This window comes from Pelodiscus sinensis, chromosome 17, assembly GCF_052426305.1.
Source record: "Pelodiscus sinensis isolate ZL-2025 chromosome 17, ASM5242630v1, whole genome shotgun sequence".
Taxonomy (NCBI): Eukaryota; Metazoa; Chordata; order Testudines; family Trionychidae; genus Pelodiscus; species Pelodiscus sinensis.
This window is the reverse complement of record NC_143068.1, coordinates 15,017,277-15,032,148: the sequence shown is the minus strand read 5'-3', so window position 1 is coordinate 15,032,148 and position 14,872 is coordinate 15,017,277. Positions and strand designations below refer to the sequence as shown.

The 14,872-nt window shown below is 43.9% G+C and overlaps 1 protein-coding gene across 1 annotated transcript in view; it reads right to left on the bottom strand.

The window, feature by feature from the left end:
• The window catches only part of LOC102443503 (piezo-type mechanosensitive ion channel component 2-like), an 85,960-nt gene that overhangs the window by 26,987 nt on the left and 44,101 nt on the right, over window positions 1–14,872 (bottom strand). Inside the window, exons 27-34 of the mRNA XM_089769811.1 lie at window positions 12,623–12,712; window positions 7,028–7,148; window positions 6,443–6,506; window positions 5,508–5,620; window positions 4,375–4,486; window positions 3,878–3,949; window positions 2,814–2,980; window positions 1,652–1,829 (exon numbers count right to left, since the gene is read on the bottom strand). Of these exons, the coding sequence (XP_089625937.1) occupies window positions 1,652–1,829; window positions 2,814–2,980; window positions 3,878–3,949; window positions 4,375–4,486; window positions 5,508–5,620; window positions 6,443–6,506; window positions 7,028–7,148; window positions 12,623–12,712 (917 nt within the window). The remainder of the gene's footprint in view (window positions 1–1,651; window positions 1,830–2,813; window positions 2,981–3,877; window positions 3,950–4,374; window positions 4,487–5,507; window positions 5,621–6,442; window positions 6,507–7,027; window positions 7,149–12,622; window positions 12,713–14,872) is intronic.

Below are 14,872 nucleotides of genomic sequence, written 5' to 3'. Positions count from 1 at the left end.
AAAGCTGCTCCGGGTGTCCCTGGTCTGCTGGGGAGGTCCCCAGCAGACCAGGGACACCCCGAGCAAAACCGCAGAGGCGGCAGGGTCCCGCGCCTCCAAGGCTTTGCTCGGGGTATCCCTGGTCTGCTGGGAGGGGTCCCCAGCAGACCAGAGACACCACGAGCAAAGCCGCAGAGGCTTTGCTCCGGGTCTCCCTGGTCTGCTGGGGGGGGGGGGGCGCAGCTAGTGCGCCCCCCCCCCCAGCAGACCAGGCTTTTGTTGTGGACGCCTGGGGTAGAGCAGCTGGGGTACTGCCGGGTTGGTCCTGGGGGGACCTACCCAGCAGCGCCCCAGCTGTTCTGTCCCAGGCTCCAGATTCAGCCTCTGTTGAAACTGATCAGTGGCTGATTCCAGGAAGCTGGGGGCAGAGCAACTCTGCCTCGGGCTTCCTGTAGTCAGCCCCTGGTCAGTTTCAGCAGCAGCAGCTGAATCTGGAGCCAGTTCCGAGTTACGTACAAATTCAACTTAAGAACAAACCTATAGTCCTATCTTGTACGTAACCCGGGGACAGCCTGTATTTGGTCCCTTATTAATCTTTTTAGAGACGAATGAAACAAAATAGGTATTAAACACCTCAGCTTTCTTGATGTTATCAATTATTAGTCCCCCTTCCTTGCTAAATAGACTTTCCTTCATCTTTCTCTTGCTCTTAATACATTTAAAGAATTTCTTCTTACTGCCTATTATGCCCCTTTCTAGGGGTAGCTCATTTTGTGACTCATCCTTTCTGATTTTGCCCCTACATTGCTATTCTTTTATACTCCTCTTTAGAAATTTGCACATGATTCCACTTTTTTAGGGTTCCTTCTTGATTTTTCAAGTAGTTAAAGAGCTCTTGATGGAGATGGAGCTATATTGGTCTCTTACTATTTTTCCTGTCTCTCCTTTACATCAGGATGGCTTGCAGAAGTGCCTTTCATATTGTTTCCTTGGGAAACTGCCAGCTCTCCTGACTTCATTTTTTCCCTTAGCTGCTCGTCCTGGAACTTTACCTACCAGTTCTGAGTTGTGCTGCACCGCATTTCACTGCAACCATTCATTGGTTGACTCTAGGTGCTGCTGTTGCTAATTGATGACACTGATATCCCTCTCTTGGGATTACACCTGCATGCTGCAATTTTTGCTTTGAGCTCAAATGAATTTTAAAATCGGAATGTGAATTGAAAGAAAGATGCCATGCTTCACCCAGTTTCCATTTAAACTATCCATCATGCTGAACTGGGACCAGGTTCACTCCACAACCTAGCGGTGGCCACTTGAGAGCAAGGATTGTTCAATGGTTAGAGCACTTAGCCTACAGTTTAGGAAAGCTGGGTTCAAGTCCCTACTTTACCACAGATTTTCTGTGTGACCTTGGACAAGTCATTTAGCTTCCCTATGCCTCAGTTCCCTAGCTTTAGAATGGGGAAAACAGCACCTTTCAGGGAGTTGTGAGGATGTATACATTAAAAAATTGTTAGCTGCTCAGATTCTATGGCAGTGGAGGCCATATAAACACCTTAAACTTGTAATAAAACTGCAAATACTGCCTATCTGCTCATTACCCTACTATAGGTTTGCACACCCTTATGAGAAACTGATAATGATAATGTGTCTATTCACCTGCACTCACTGCTCTCGTGAGGCAGTAGAATTTCCCACTGGGATATCTGCTGGCACTCTGATGTGTCTTCACTCTGACCTTCCTGTATGCCTTTCATTTTATTTCCTCCAGAAGGACTTTCTTGTACTTGCTGACTCTTCTTCAGGTTGTAATATTGGAGAATCGTGGCTGGTGAGGCTTCTTTTCCCTTAAAAGGTTAATACAAAATCAGTCAACTGGAAAAATGCTGTCATTGTTTCAGAAAATGGAAATGATTATAATCCCATCCAACTCTTTAAGATCCCTACAGTCCCATGGGGAATTCCCACCTTTAAAAAAGATGGCTAGTGCCCATTTTATATCATTAGTGTGTGACACACTAAACAAGACTTTTATTTTCCTTGCTGTTAATACCCTTCAGAATATAAGCATGACATCTCTCAAACCAAGTCTATGCTTACTGCAATGGAGTTTGATCTTCTGGTGTTCGATTTAGCGGGTCTCGTAAGGACCTGCTAAATCAAATGCTGAAGGCACCCCAGTTGATACCGTTACTCCTCAATTCGTGAGGAGTAAGAGAAGCCAATGGGAGCATTTGCTCCTATTGACCTCCCAATGTGAAGACGGTGTAAAGCTCAGCTTAAGGTATGTCGACTCCAGCTACATTGTTTATGTAGCTGGAGTTGCATTCCTTTAGCCAACCTCCCAGATCTATTATAGATCTGGCCTTAGTCATCACTAAACGTAGTTAGTAGAACCATCTGGAAATGGCCAGGAAGGGATTACCTGTTCTGTTCATTTTCTCTGGGGCTCCTGGGATTGGCTGCTGTCAGTAGACATGATACTGGGCTAGATGCTAGATGACACATTATAGATGTACTTAAGTTCTCATATGGATCTCTAGAATATCCAGATTTATTATAATGAATAGTAACAAAAATTTTTGAAGGACTATTAAACCTCGTGTTTTGTGACTTAAGCTAATCTCTCTTGGAGCCAAGAGGAGACCCCTCTCTCCCTACTACACAATTTCTTACATCTCGTTCTGAAGAATCTGGTGCTGCTCAGTGTCAGTGGTGTTTATATAAGGATATCAGGACAGAATTCCATCTTGTTACAGTTTAATCTAGTCAGATGTGATGTTATATAAATAAAAAAACCAGGACATTGTGGAAAATGACAGTGATCTTACCTTATTAATTTCTCGCCATAGCATACACCTTTCAATTCTCAATACATTTGCTACGTCCAGGTTATTTTTACAGAGTGAGTTCAGTGCCTCTGTAGTATCATCTAGCAATGCTTGAAAAAAGACCCAAGTAAACTTGATTGTATTGATTATTCTTTCAACTATATTTTCTGTTAAAAGAAAAGAAAATCATGTATGGTTATAAACAGAAAATGGTTCTATGTACTATTCTGTTTCAACCTGATCGTCAGTATTGACTGAGACACAATGATAAAGGATTTGAAAGGTCATCTTTATTCTAGGGATGTACTCGACTACTCTACTTGCATCGCTCCCCCCACCACCAGGGGGAACCCTTGTCCTGAAATGGCTTCGTCTTCACTCCACAAGGCTTGAGGCATGAATAGGTAAGTCAAGCACCCCTCTGCCGACCCAGCGCTACAGGAAGTCAAAGGGAGAACACTCTTCCTTTGACTTCCCTTACTCCTCATGAAATGAGTGTTGCCATGTGTCAGAGTAAGAAGTCCTCCAGCTTGACATTATTTTGAAATAAAGGCTTGTAGTGTAGTGACACGCAATATGTTATTCCGAAATAACACTGCTGTGTAGACATACCCTAAGAAGGGAGGGATCTGAATCACTACAGACAATTTCTTCATAGGTATCAGGCTGGTGGGGCTCACCCACATGGTCAGGATCCAGCAGATCACCATTTTAGGAAGTGAGAAAGGATTTTTCCCACAGGCAAGACTAACAGAGACCTTGGGATGTGTTGGTTGGTGGGATTGCTAGCTGGCTGGTTGGTTGCCTTCCTCTACAGTGCAGGTCCAAGTCACTTACTGGTTTGAACTAAAGTAAGTGGTGGATTCTCTGTAACTTGAAGTCTCAATATTTGAAGACTTCAGTAACTTGGCCAGAAGCTTTGGGCCTATCACAGAAGTGTGTCGGTGAGCTTCTGTGGCCTGGAATGTGCAGGAGGTCAAACTAGATCATGATGGTTCCTTATGGCTTTAAAGTCTATGAAGTCCTGTGAGCCAGGGCTCTGGGTATAATATCTGTCTACCCACCTGGCTTATCTAGTTTCTCTTCAGTGACTGATATCTCCTCTTTCTCTTCATGGAATTCCAACTTCACCTCTCCTGTAACATACAGGGACATAAGCATAAAGACATAGAAGAGATAAGATATCTGCACATCCTTTCCTGCTATTCAGAGGTTATGAGCCCAGTCCAAATGCCCGGTGAAACAATGAGATTATTACTCCAGCTGAGGGCTACGTAATCACATAACAATGCACTGTATTTGAATGCACATGTATGCGGGGCAGAATTAAGGATATTGTGGCTATGGAAAAGGGAAGTCCTTAACTAGCATGTAGGATGTGCTAGAGATAGGTGTTATCATTATTCCCTGACCTGGCCTCATGTAAATGACTTCCTTTAACATTGTGTTATCTGATTCTTGCTGTAGGAATTACAGCCTCTCTCATTCAAACGAGTCTTTTTTTGGTCTAACTGGGCCTAGCAGCCCTTGTGTTCGTATGTTTGTAGACTCTGCCCATTACCTGCCAGTCGCAGTTGCCCCTCCTCCTCTTTCTTCCTCTGCTCTCTGGTTTCATCTTCTTTTCTTGTTCTTAGAGCTGCTTTAGAGCTGGACATCCAGGCTTCATAGGCAAGCTGCATGAAGACACATTGTTAATCTTTGCTGAGAAGCCTGAACTTCCATCCTGCTGATCAAGCCTAACCTGTGTTTTGTTTGATTTACTCTGGTATCCCAGGGATTCCCAGCTTTTTAACAGAGTGGATTAAATATGTGGTGAATCCCTCACTCCCACGTCCATTCACATGATCCCCCCTACTCTCCTGCCATTCAGCTCTCTTTCCCTTACACTGGCACTTCACAGATACCCTCCGCTTCCCTTTACTGTCACTTAACTACCCCTTCCTACAGCAATTGCTTCCATGGGACAGCAACATTAGGAAAATATGTTCACAGTTTGCAGTAAATCTCTTGGGATTATTTTGAAAAAGGATAACTGTATACAATAATAATAATTGTAATTAAGAATAACTATTAATGCTTCACACTTTTTTACACAACGCTCAAAGCACGTTGCAAAAGGCATAATCATCATCATTCCCATTTTACAGAAGGTGCAACTGAGACACAGGGAAATCAGATGACTTGCTCAAGGTCACACAGCAAACTAGTGTCAGAGTAAGAGCTGGTCAACCAACACTAAAGGGCGGATTGACACCGCAATGATAAATTGACCTCCAAGTGCTCTCCTGTCGACTCTGGTATACCACCAGGACAAGAAAAGTAGCCAGAGTCAACAGGAGAGCAGCCCCCATGACCTGACCATGTGGAAGACACTGCAGTAAATACGTTGACTTCAGCTACACTATTTGCATAGCTGAAGTTGCATAGGTTAGATCAGTGTTTCTTAAACTATGTAACTGTGTCCATCTCCCCCGACCCGTTTTCCCCCTGGCCTTTTTTTTTTTTTTTTTTTTTGCTTAAAAAATCCTTGGTGTTCCTCTGTCTTAAAAAGTTTAAGAAACAGTGGGTTAGATCTATGGGGAGGGGATAGTATAGACTAGGCCTTAGAAATAGCACCTAAATCTCCTGAATCTCAGTCCAGTGCTCTATCTACTGGGCAACACTGCTGGATATTATCAAGAATAAGTCCTGCACCTGGAATGCTGTTTTCTTCTTTGGTGGTTCTTCCTCCCTCTTTTCTGTATGCCCTTGTTCCTCCTCTTCTTCACTGTCTGTCTCAAAGAGATAGTAGCTCCCAGCCCGGATCACTAAAACCAGTTCCAGAACGAGATGTGGTGAGATTTTTCAGAGCTATCTAGGGGTTTTAGATGCACAATTCCCATTGAAAACAATAGGAGTTGCACATCTAAATAGCAGCTGCATAGCTATGTGGCTTTGAAAATCCTAGCCTAGCCGTTTTAACAGGACACATGTTTTAGTAAATATTAAGTAGCATAGTGAAACACAGAGTTTTTTTACTATTACTAGATTTTATTCTATTTATTAATATCTTTATGCTTATTATACCTTAAACGAATATACCTTAGTCTATAAATAGGGACATTTGGAGAGGAAATCTCCGTTCAACAGCATGTAGGGCTTGGAGAGGGATTGGGAGGGAGACAGCAAATTGTACTTTTTTTTTTTTTTTTTGTGATCAGTTACATACACCATGCTTCCTAAATAGGGATGATTGCTTAGGATAGCTATTGAAGGACAGTTTGGTTGCATTATAACTGTGTGTTTTAAATCATGTAATTATGAGCTATCCTTTCATTAAATAATGACAATTGTTCACTATCTCCCCTCCCCCCATGTTTCCTTTTTTCTGTCAGCCTGTTTGCCGTGTGGGCAGCAGGGGAGTTGCTGGTGCCGAGAACAAAATCTGGTCAGAGGCTTACAGCAGAATCACAAACCTGCTCCCACTGGAGTTAATGGCAAAATTCCCATCTTGTTGTGTATAAACCGTGTATAGGTTCTTGTTGTGTACTATCAGCAACTGTGTGCATAGATAATGTTTCTAGCAGGCTACATTGCCCTAACTTATAGTGAGTTGTGGCTCTTGGACCTTGAACACACAGAAAACTTACTGGAGGTGTGGGTCACCCAGGGTTGCCACCATATCTTCTTGTCTTCATTTTCTTTCTTGCCAGCCTCCTCTGCAAAGTTGGTTGTAAATGTACTTAGTGAAACAGACAGATTTTTTCCCTCTCCATAACTTAAAATAATTACATTTCTTAATGCACAAGTTTGTGCAGGACTCACTATGGGACTGCATTAGAGCCCATGGATTGATTATATGGATAGATTTCTTCATTCTTTTTGAGCCCTGGAGGGATTCTCTACCACCAGCTCTGAACTTCAGGTAGGATCCATTCCCTGGATCTGTTAGCCAGAATCCCATTGCTTAGAAACCCCATCATGAGGAGCAGCAGAGGGAGTTCAGTGGCCTAACTGGGTTTCAGGGATTAAATTCATCCCACAAGCTCTGGTCAGAGCCAAATGTCTTTGGCTTTGGATGTGAAGGATGAGTGTGAATTTCACCCTCAGTGGCTTTTGTAAAACGGCAATTTTCTGTGAAACACAACAGTGCAAAACTAGAAAGCAGAGGATGGGAAGGCACAGTGATCGCTCTCCATGTTGTGACTACAAGGAATTTATTGTGACCAGATCACTTCACCTGGATCTAGAGACTGCTGCTCTTTGGCGGATTGTTCCACAGTGGTTTCTTCTGGGCTTGGTGTCTTCTGCTTCAAACTGTCAAACTTTTTCTGCTTTGATTTGATTAGTTCCATTCTATAGATGTATGATAGATTACAGACAGGAGAATAAAAATCATTCACCTTTAAATAAGTAAATAAATGCTTTCTGTCTTCACTTCAAAGTGTCTTATAAACATTACATAAAAAACAACAAATAGTCTAGTATCACTTTAAAGACTAACAAAACATGTAGATGGTATCATGAGCTTTTGTGGGCACAGCCCACTTCTTCAGATGACTGGTCATAGCTCATGATATCATGTTTTGTTAGTCTTTAAAGTGATACCAGACTATTTGGGTTTTTTTAAGTTTATCCCGTACAGACTAACACGGCTACCCCTCTGACGCTTTTAAACATTACATAGTTATCCTCAAAAACATCCCCATGACAAATGAGCCCCAACTTCATCATTGTTATCCCCATAGTAGAGGTGATCAGAAAATTAGGTTTTTTCCCTTCTGTAAAATTTTGACAAAACCCCAAACGAACATTGTTGGCCAAAAACTGCCCAAATCCAAAAATATTGTTTCCAGCTAAAAATGTTTGGGGTTTGGTATGTTTGAAGAAAGATAAACATTTCCCAGGAAATACATGCATTCTATATGCTGTGTTCTGTTGAAAACCCCATTTTTCATTAAAAAATAAAGTTTAGATAGAAAAACTGGGAACAGCCCTAGTTACAAGCAACAGCTGATAAGTGTAGAAACAAAGATATAGATGAAGCGGAGATCTTGTCACAGCTGGGACTGAATCTCAGGAGTTTTTGGCAACCTATCCTGTACATAAACTACTTGACACTTCTTTTCTGTCTCTCAGGCTATGTCTAGACTGCAAGCCTCTTTCGAAAGAAGCTCTTTCGAAAGATACTTTCGAAAGAGCCTCTTTCGAAAGAGAGCGTCTAGACTGCACGCGGAACTTTCGAAAGAGCAAGCCGCTTTTTCGAAAGAAAGCACCCAGTCTGGATGCTCTCTTTCGAAGAAGCCCTATTTACATTCAAGAACGCCTTCTTTCGAAAGAAGGCGTTCTTCCTCGTGAAATGAGGTTTACCGCCGTCGAAAGAAAAGCCACGTTCTTTCGATTTAATTTCGAAAGAACGCGGCTGCAGTCTAGACGCAGGTGTTTTTTCGGAAAAAGGCTACTTTTCCCGAAAAAACCCCTGAGTCTGGACACAGCCTCAGTCTGTCTCTCAATCTCCTCCTCCACCTAACACCTGAAGTATCACCAGCACACTCCACTCTGAAGCTTTTATTACAACCACAAATACTAGCCCCACCGCATATCTAACTAAAATATTATAACTGATACTAAAACAGGATGCCTATATGTCTTCATTGGTCATAAATTAACTCAAGAATATTAACATTCTGCAGGGTTAATCCAAAGCCCACTGACATCAAAGGGAATCTTTGCATGGACTTCAGTGGGAATTGGCTTCAGGTCTGAAGACAGATGTTGAGGAGCAATCCTTCGACAGCTAAGATATGAGCATTGTGATAATAACATAAACTTCCCTACCCGGGTCACTAGGGCTCAACATATGTCTCTGAGACGGCTGGCCACCTCCATAAGAACACATGCAAGCTAGCCAGCCAGGAAATAATAAAAGCATAATTATTCATCTGACTATGTGTACTGTTGTTGGAATTATTACTTCTTCTTTTTTTTAACTGAGAACAGCTTATTTTGGAGCTGGCTAAGATTTGGAAGCTATCCATTCCAAGATCTGATATTCAAAACAGGAAGCAGTTTCACATACTCTTGCAATACTATAGGCAAACCCAAAATAAACTCAGCCAGTGTTTGGCTTTTAGCCAACTCTGCGTGTGGTAAGGAAATGTTTGGCATTTTGCTTGAGAGTTCATCTGTGAAATTTTGCAGCAGACAACATGAAGTGTTTGATCAAGCTTTGCTTATCTAGCAAGTGCCTGAGGTTTCCTTCAGGCCCCACTGTAAGATGAGGAGTGGGTCTCATTATTCCAGTTCTGACAGTACCCGGCAAATAATATTGTTTCTTAGAAAGCTGTCACCTACACTACGTCAGAAATTTTATAGAACCCAGACTTGACACAGCCCAGTACAATCAGATTTATTGCTCTTGTGGGGTCATCATGATGTGGGTTGCCATTATTATGAATCCTTACAGTCTTCAAGGGAAGCTTTAATACGTCTCTATGTTGATTTTAATTTGTCTGACCTAGAGGAGTCCTGGTTGATCACAGGATGACTGTGAGCCGCCATTGTGACATGGCTGTGAAAAAGGCTAATATAGTCTTGGGATGCATCAGGCGAGGTATTTCCAGTAGGGATAAGGAGGTGTTAGTGTCGTTATACAAGGCATTGGTGAGACCCCATTTGGAATACTGTGTGCAGTTCTGGTCTCCCATGTTTAAGAAGGATGAATTCAAACTGGAACAGGTACAAAGAAGGGCCACTAGGATGATCCAAGGAATGGAAAACCTGTTTTATGAAAGGAGACTCAAGGAACTTGGCTTGTTTACCTTAACCAAAAGAAGGCTGAGGGGAGATATGATTGCTCTCTTTAAACATATTAGAGGGATAAATGCCAGGGATGGAGAGGAATTATTTAAGCTCAATACCAATGTGGACACAAGAACAAATGGATATAAGCTGGCTGCCAGGAAGTTTAGACTCGAAATTAGATGAAGATTTCTAACCATTAGAGGAGTGAAGTTCTGGAACAGCCTTCCAAGGGAAGTAGTGGGGGCAAAAGACTTATCTGGCTTCAAGATAAAGCTAGATGGGTTTATGAAGGGGTTGGTTTGATGAGGTAACATGATCTTGGCAATTAGTTGACCTTTCACTATCAGTGGTAAATAGGCCAATGGTAGGAAGAGAGGAGTTGCTATAGAGAACTTTTTTCTGGGTGTCTGGTTGGTGAGTCTTGCCCACATGCTCAGGGTTCAGCTGATCACCATATTTGTGGTCGGGAAGGAATTTTCCTCCAGGGTAGATTGGCAGAGGCCCTGGAGGTTTTTCGCCTTCCTCTGTAGCATGGGGCATGGGTCACTAGCGAGAGGATTCTCTGCATCTTGGGGTCTTTGAACCATCGTTTCAAGGACTTCAGTATCTGAGATATAGGTGAGAGGATTATTCTAGCAGTGGGTAGGTGAGATTCTGTGGCCTGCATTGTGCAGGGGGGTCAGACTAGATGATCAAAATGGTCCCTTCTGACCTTAAAGTCTATTAGTCTATGAGTTTATGAGAGTATCTCTAGTGAGGGACTCTTTAATAAAGGTGTCAAGTATCAGAGGGGTAGCCATGTTAGTCTATATCTACAAAAACAACTAGGAGGTACTTAAAAGACTAACACATTTATTTGGGCATAAGCTTTCATGGGCAAAACGCCACTTTGTCAGACAAGAATGGGGTTTTGCCCACAAAACTTATGTCCACATAATTCTGTTAGTCTTTAAGGTGCCATAGGACTCCTCATTGTTTTTAATAAAGGTGTGTGTACAGTAAGGCTATAGCCACTGGTATAGCTGCATTGATGTAGTTGTACCGGTGCCAATCCCTTTTGTAGATGTGATGTGTTAATGGAGACTTGCCCCAATGCCACATACCCTGGTTTCAAATGGGGATAAATTGTACCAGTGGCAACCCCAGATTATCCCAATGCAACATAGTAGTATTTGTACTAGAATAGTTACACTACCAGATAATGCCCAAACGTAGACAATCATTCTGATTGGATGCCATTATTGATTCTATTAGCAATTCGTTCTCAAACAATTAAAAGGCTAAAATTCCATGGGATAGAACAGCTGATTATCGTCCAGTGCAAGGGTCTTGTAGTAGCTGTCCTGTGTACAATTCTTCCATAGTATCAACCATGGAGCAGTCAACAGTTTTCAGGTCTTGCAGTCTAGAGACCAAAACTCTCCTAGGACTATCTCAGGAACCTAAAGTTCTACAGAGGAATAAGGGCATGGACTTAATTCTGTAGGTTGGGCAATGAATCCATAATTTGAGACCCTCCATATGAATCTCTAGTATGGCTTTTCATTAGATTGCCACTGTTGTTGTTTGTGTCATTTTCTCTAACTTTTCCTTGTCATGGCAGGAAAGGATCTGAGTTATGAGTCACTAAGACAATTAGGAGAAAGGGTGAGAACAAGAGAGAGAAGTAAAAAGATTACACATCTGTAAATTCACTAGTTAGATCAGGCCTGGGCAAAATACAGCCCACGGGCCAGATCCAGCCTGCCAAGCCCCTGGATCCAGCCTACAGAGGCAATGGGGAGCCCCAGGCAAGCTCCTCTGCTTGCCCCCACCCCTCCTCCCCATGCAGAAAAGCAGCTGCAGGGCTCCGTTTCTGTTTTGAAACGGGGGGGGGGGGAGTTTTAGGAGCCACCTCATCCCAGCACACTCCCATTGGCCAGGTTCTGGCAGAAACCAGCCAATGCAAGCGGCTTGTTAGTTAGAAGAACCACACTCCCTTCTCCTGGGCTCAGTTAGGGTACGTCTAGACTACATGCCTCTGTCGCCAGAGGCATGTAGATTAGGCTACCAGGCATAGGAAAATGAAGCGGCGATTTAAATAATCTCCGCTTCATTTAAATTTACATGGCTGCCACGCTGAGCCGACAAACAGCTGATCAGCTGTTTGTCGGCTCAGCGCGGAAGTCTGGACACGCGGGGGTCGACATCAAAAGCATTTGTCGACCACCCAGGTAAACCTCATCCCAGGAGGCATACCTGGATGGTCGACAAATGCTTTTGATGTCAACCCCCGCGCATCCAGACTACCGTGCTGAGCAGACAAACAGCTGATCAGCTGTTTGTCGGCTCAGCGCGGCAGCCATGTAAATTTAAATGAAGTGGCGATTATTTAAATTGCCGCTTCATTTTCCTATGCCTGGTAGCCTAATCTACATGCCTCTGGCGACAGAGGCATGTAGTCTAGACGTACCTTTATTCATGAAGCACATGGCTAGGCAAGCAAGCAGGCTGGCTGGGAAACAGTTTAAGCTCTACAGGCAGGCAGGCTAGTTTGGTAGCTGACAAGTAAGTCTCGTGGTCACAGACTGCTTCTGGCACCCCAGCCCTTTCCTGCCCCAACTCTCTGCCCCCCCCCCACACACACTCAACATACCCAAACCTTCTGTCCCCCTCTTACGCTCATACCCCCTTCCAGATCTGGCACACCAAACTCCTGCCCCAGATCACAATCCCCTCCTACCCTATGTCACATCCCAAACCCCTGCACTCCAGTCCCCTGCCCTAGGTCACAACCGCCTGCTTCATCCCAACTCCCTCCCAAACTCCAGTCTCCCTCCTGCACCCCAGTCCCTTATCTCAAGCTCCCTTCTGAACCCAACATCCATTCCAGAGCCTGCATCTCCATTAATATCATGGAAGAGTGCGGTCCTCGACCAGTTCCAAAATCTTGGAGTGGCCCCCCCCTGTCAAAAATTATTGCCCAACCCTGAGTTAGATGCATGGTGTATTAGTAGCAAGTGATTTTAAATGAACTGTAAACATACTGTCTTCTCATGGCTTGTAATGATTTTTTCTCTTCCTCCAATCTGAGCGCCACAGCTTTTTTCAGCTTTGCTTCAAACAGTTCAGCTCCTCTGCATGTGTGAAACAAACCAGATCATTTGTTAGACACTTCACTGTGCAGCATGCAACTTCATACCACAAAGGGCAGAACACATTACGTATGTAGAGCTAGCTAGATTATTCTCCATCTCTGGGCAATCACTAGAGTGACACTTCTGACTCAGTTCTCATTGGTGATTTAAAGTGATTGACAGCAATTACACCATTCTCCAGGCTCTGACTGGTGGATCCTGGTCAAAAAGGAGACTGACATCAGACCTCTCTGATTCCACCAATAAAAATATCAGTTTCAGAAAATTTCAAGGAAGAGTCACTCAGGCAGTGACATGGGTGATTCAGGGAAAATTACTCCACAGCAGTTTGGCTAGAGAGAGGGCTTGATAGAGAAAAAATATGATAGTAAGGATGCATTATAAATGCAGAAACATACAAGCAGATATAGATAATGGGTAAGGGAACATGAGCGAGAGAAGCTTGGAGTGGGAAGGAATGTAGATAAAGGGAATCTTCTCTGTGCCACAAAGTTTCTCTTTCATTGTCCAGTGTCCCAGGGTCTGTCCAATGGAATTATAACCCCACCATTCAGAGTTGCACATTAGTTATTCTAGGTGACTTTTTTATGGCACATGCCATATTTTCTCTCTCTGCCACACTGCACAAACACAGCTCCTGAATGCAAGGGAATCTGCTTGTCAAGCCCTTCAGGATTTCCACAGAAATCCTCAGAGCAATAGCAGAATGTTCTGACTTCCAAAACAAAAGGGTCTCAGTTCCCCACCTGGGCCATTGTGTGAATTAAGTGGTCATGACAGTTAGGATCTAAAGCCAGGCTCACCATAGGCCCAGCCGCCTCATTTCTGGCCTCACTGATCAGTTTGCTAAGGCATGGTCGTGGCAATGGAGCCTCTAGCACCTATCCTTAAGACACATTCCTTCCATGAAACCATCCACCAATGACCTTTGCAAGATTTCTGCCCCATCTTGCATCATTACCCACGATACCACACAAGTCTGAGGCAGGTTGTAAACTTCTAGGGGCAGGTGTCATTATTTTTACAGCACTGGGCACATTACCAGTCAATAGGTAATGAGTCAGCTGTGTGCCCTTGTTACCAAGAAGACTAATGGCATATTGAGCTGCATTAGTAGGAGCGCTGCCAGCAGATCGAAGGAAGTGATTATTCCCCTTTATTTGGCACTGGTGAGGCCACATCTGGAGTACTGCATCCAGTTTTGGGCCTCCCACTATAGAAAGGGTGTGGCCGTATTGCATTGAGTCTGAAGGGCAACAAAAATGATGAGTGGGATGAGGCACATGGATTATGGGGGGACACTGAGTGAATTGGGTTTCTTTAGTCTTCAGAAGAGAAGAATGACGGGAAGATTTAATAGCAGCCTTCAATTCTGTGAAGGGGAGCTCCAAAGAGGTTGGAGCCAGGCTATTCTCAGTAGTGACTGATGACAGAACAAGGAGCAGTGGTCTCAAGTTACAGTGGCTGAGGTCTAGGTTGGCTATTAGGAAAAAACTATTTTACTAGGAAGGTGGCGAAGCACTGGAATGGGTTGCCTAGAGTAGTGATTCCCAATTTTTTTTATACCACAGACCAGCAAACCCTTTCAAAAACTTGGCAGACTGGTACCACTTTATTTGCACATTTGCATATTCATTATGCAAATAATGAATATTCAAATGAACAAATAAAATGTTACCAGTCTGCCAAGTTTGTGAATGGGTTAGCCAGTCTGTGGTATAAAAAGTCCCAGTCCCCAGAGCCAGCCCCCTATCCCAAATTCCTCAGTGCCAGTCCCTCACCCTTAGAGACTACCACCACCAGACCCACCAGTACCAGCTTCCTGTTTTCAGAGCCCCACTGCACCCAGCACCTCCCTGTGCCAGCCCCCAGACCCTAATATTAGCACCATCCACAGTGCCCCACAGTGCTAGCCCTGCCCCATATGCCCATCACTACTAGCCCCGCCCCCAAATCCCCCCAGTGCCAGCTCCCCTCCCCAGTTGCCCCCAGCGCTCCCAGTGTCAGCCCCCATCTCTTAGCGGCCTCACGACTTAGAGCTCCCCAGAGCCCCCAGTATTAGCTTCCCCCCCAGAATCCTTCAATGCCAACCCCCCATGTCTTAGAGCCCCCCCAGTACTAGCCAAGCGCCCAGCACCT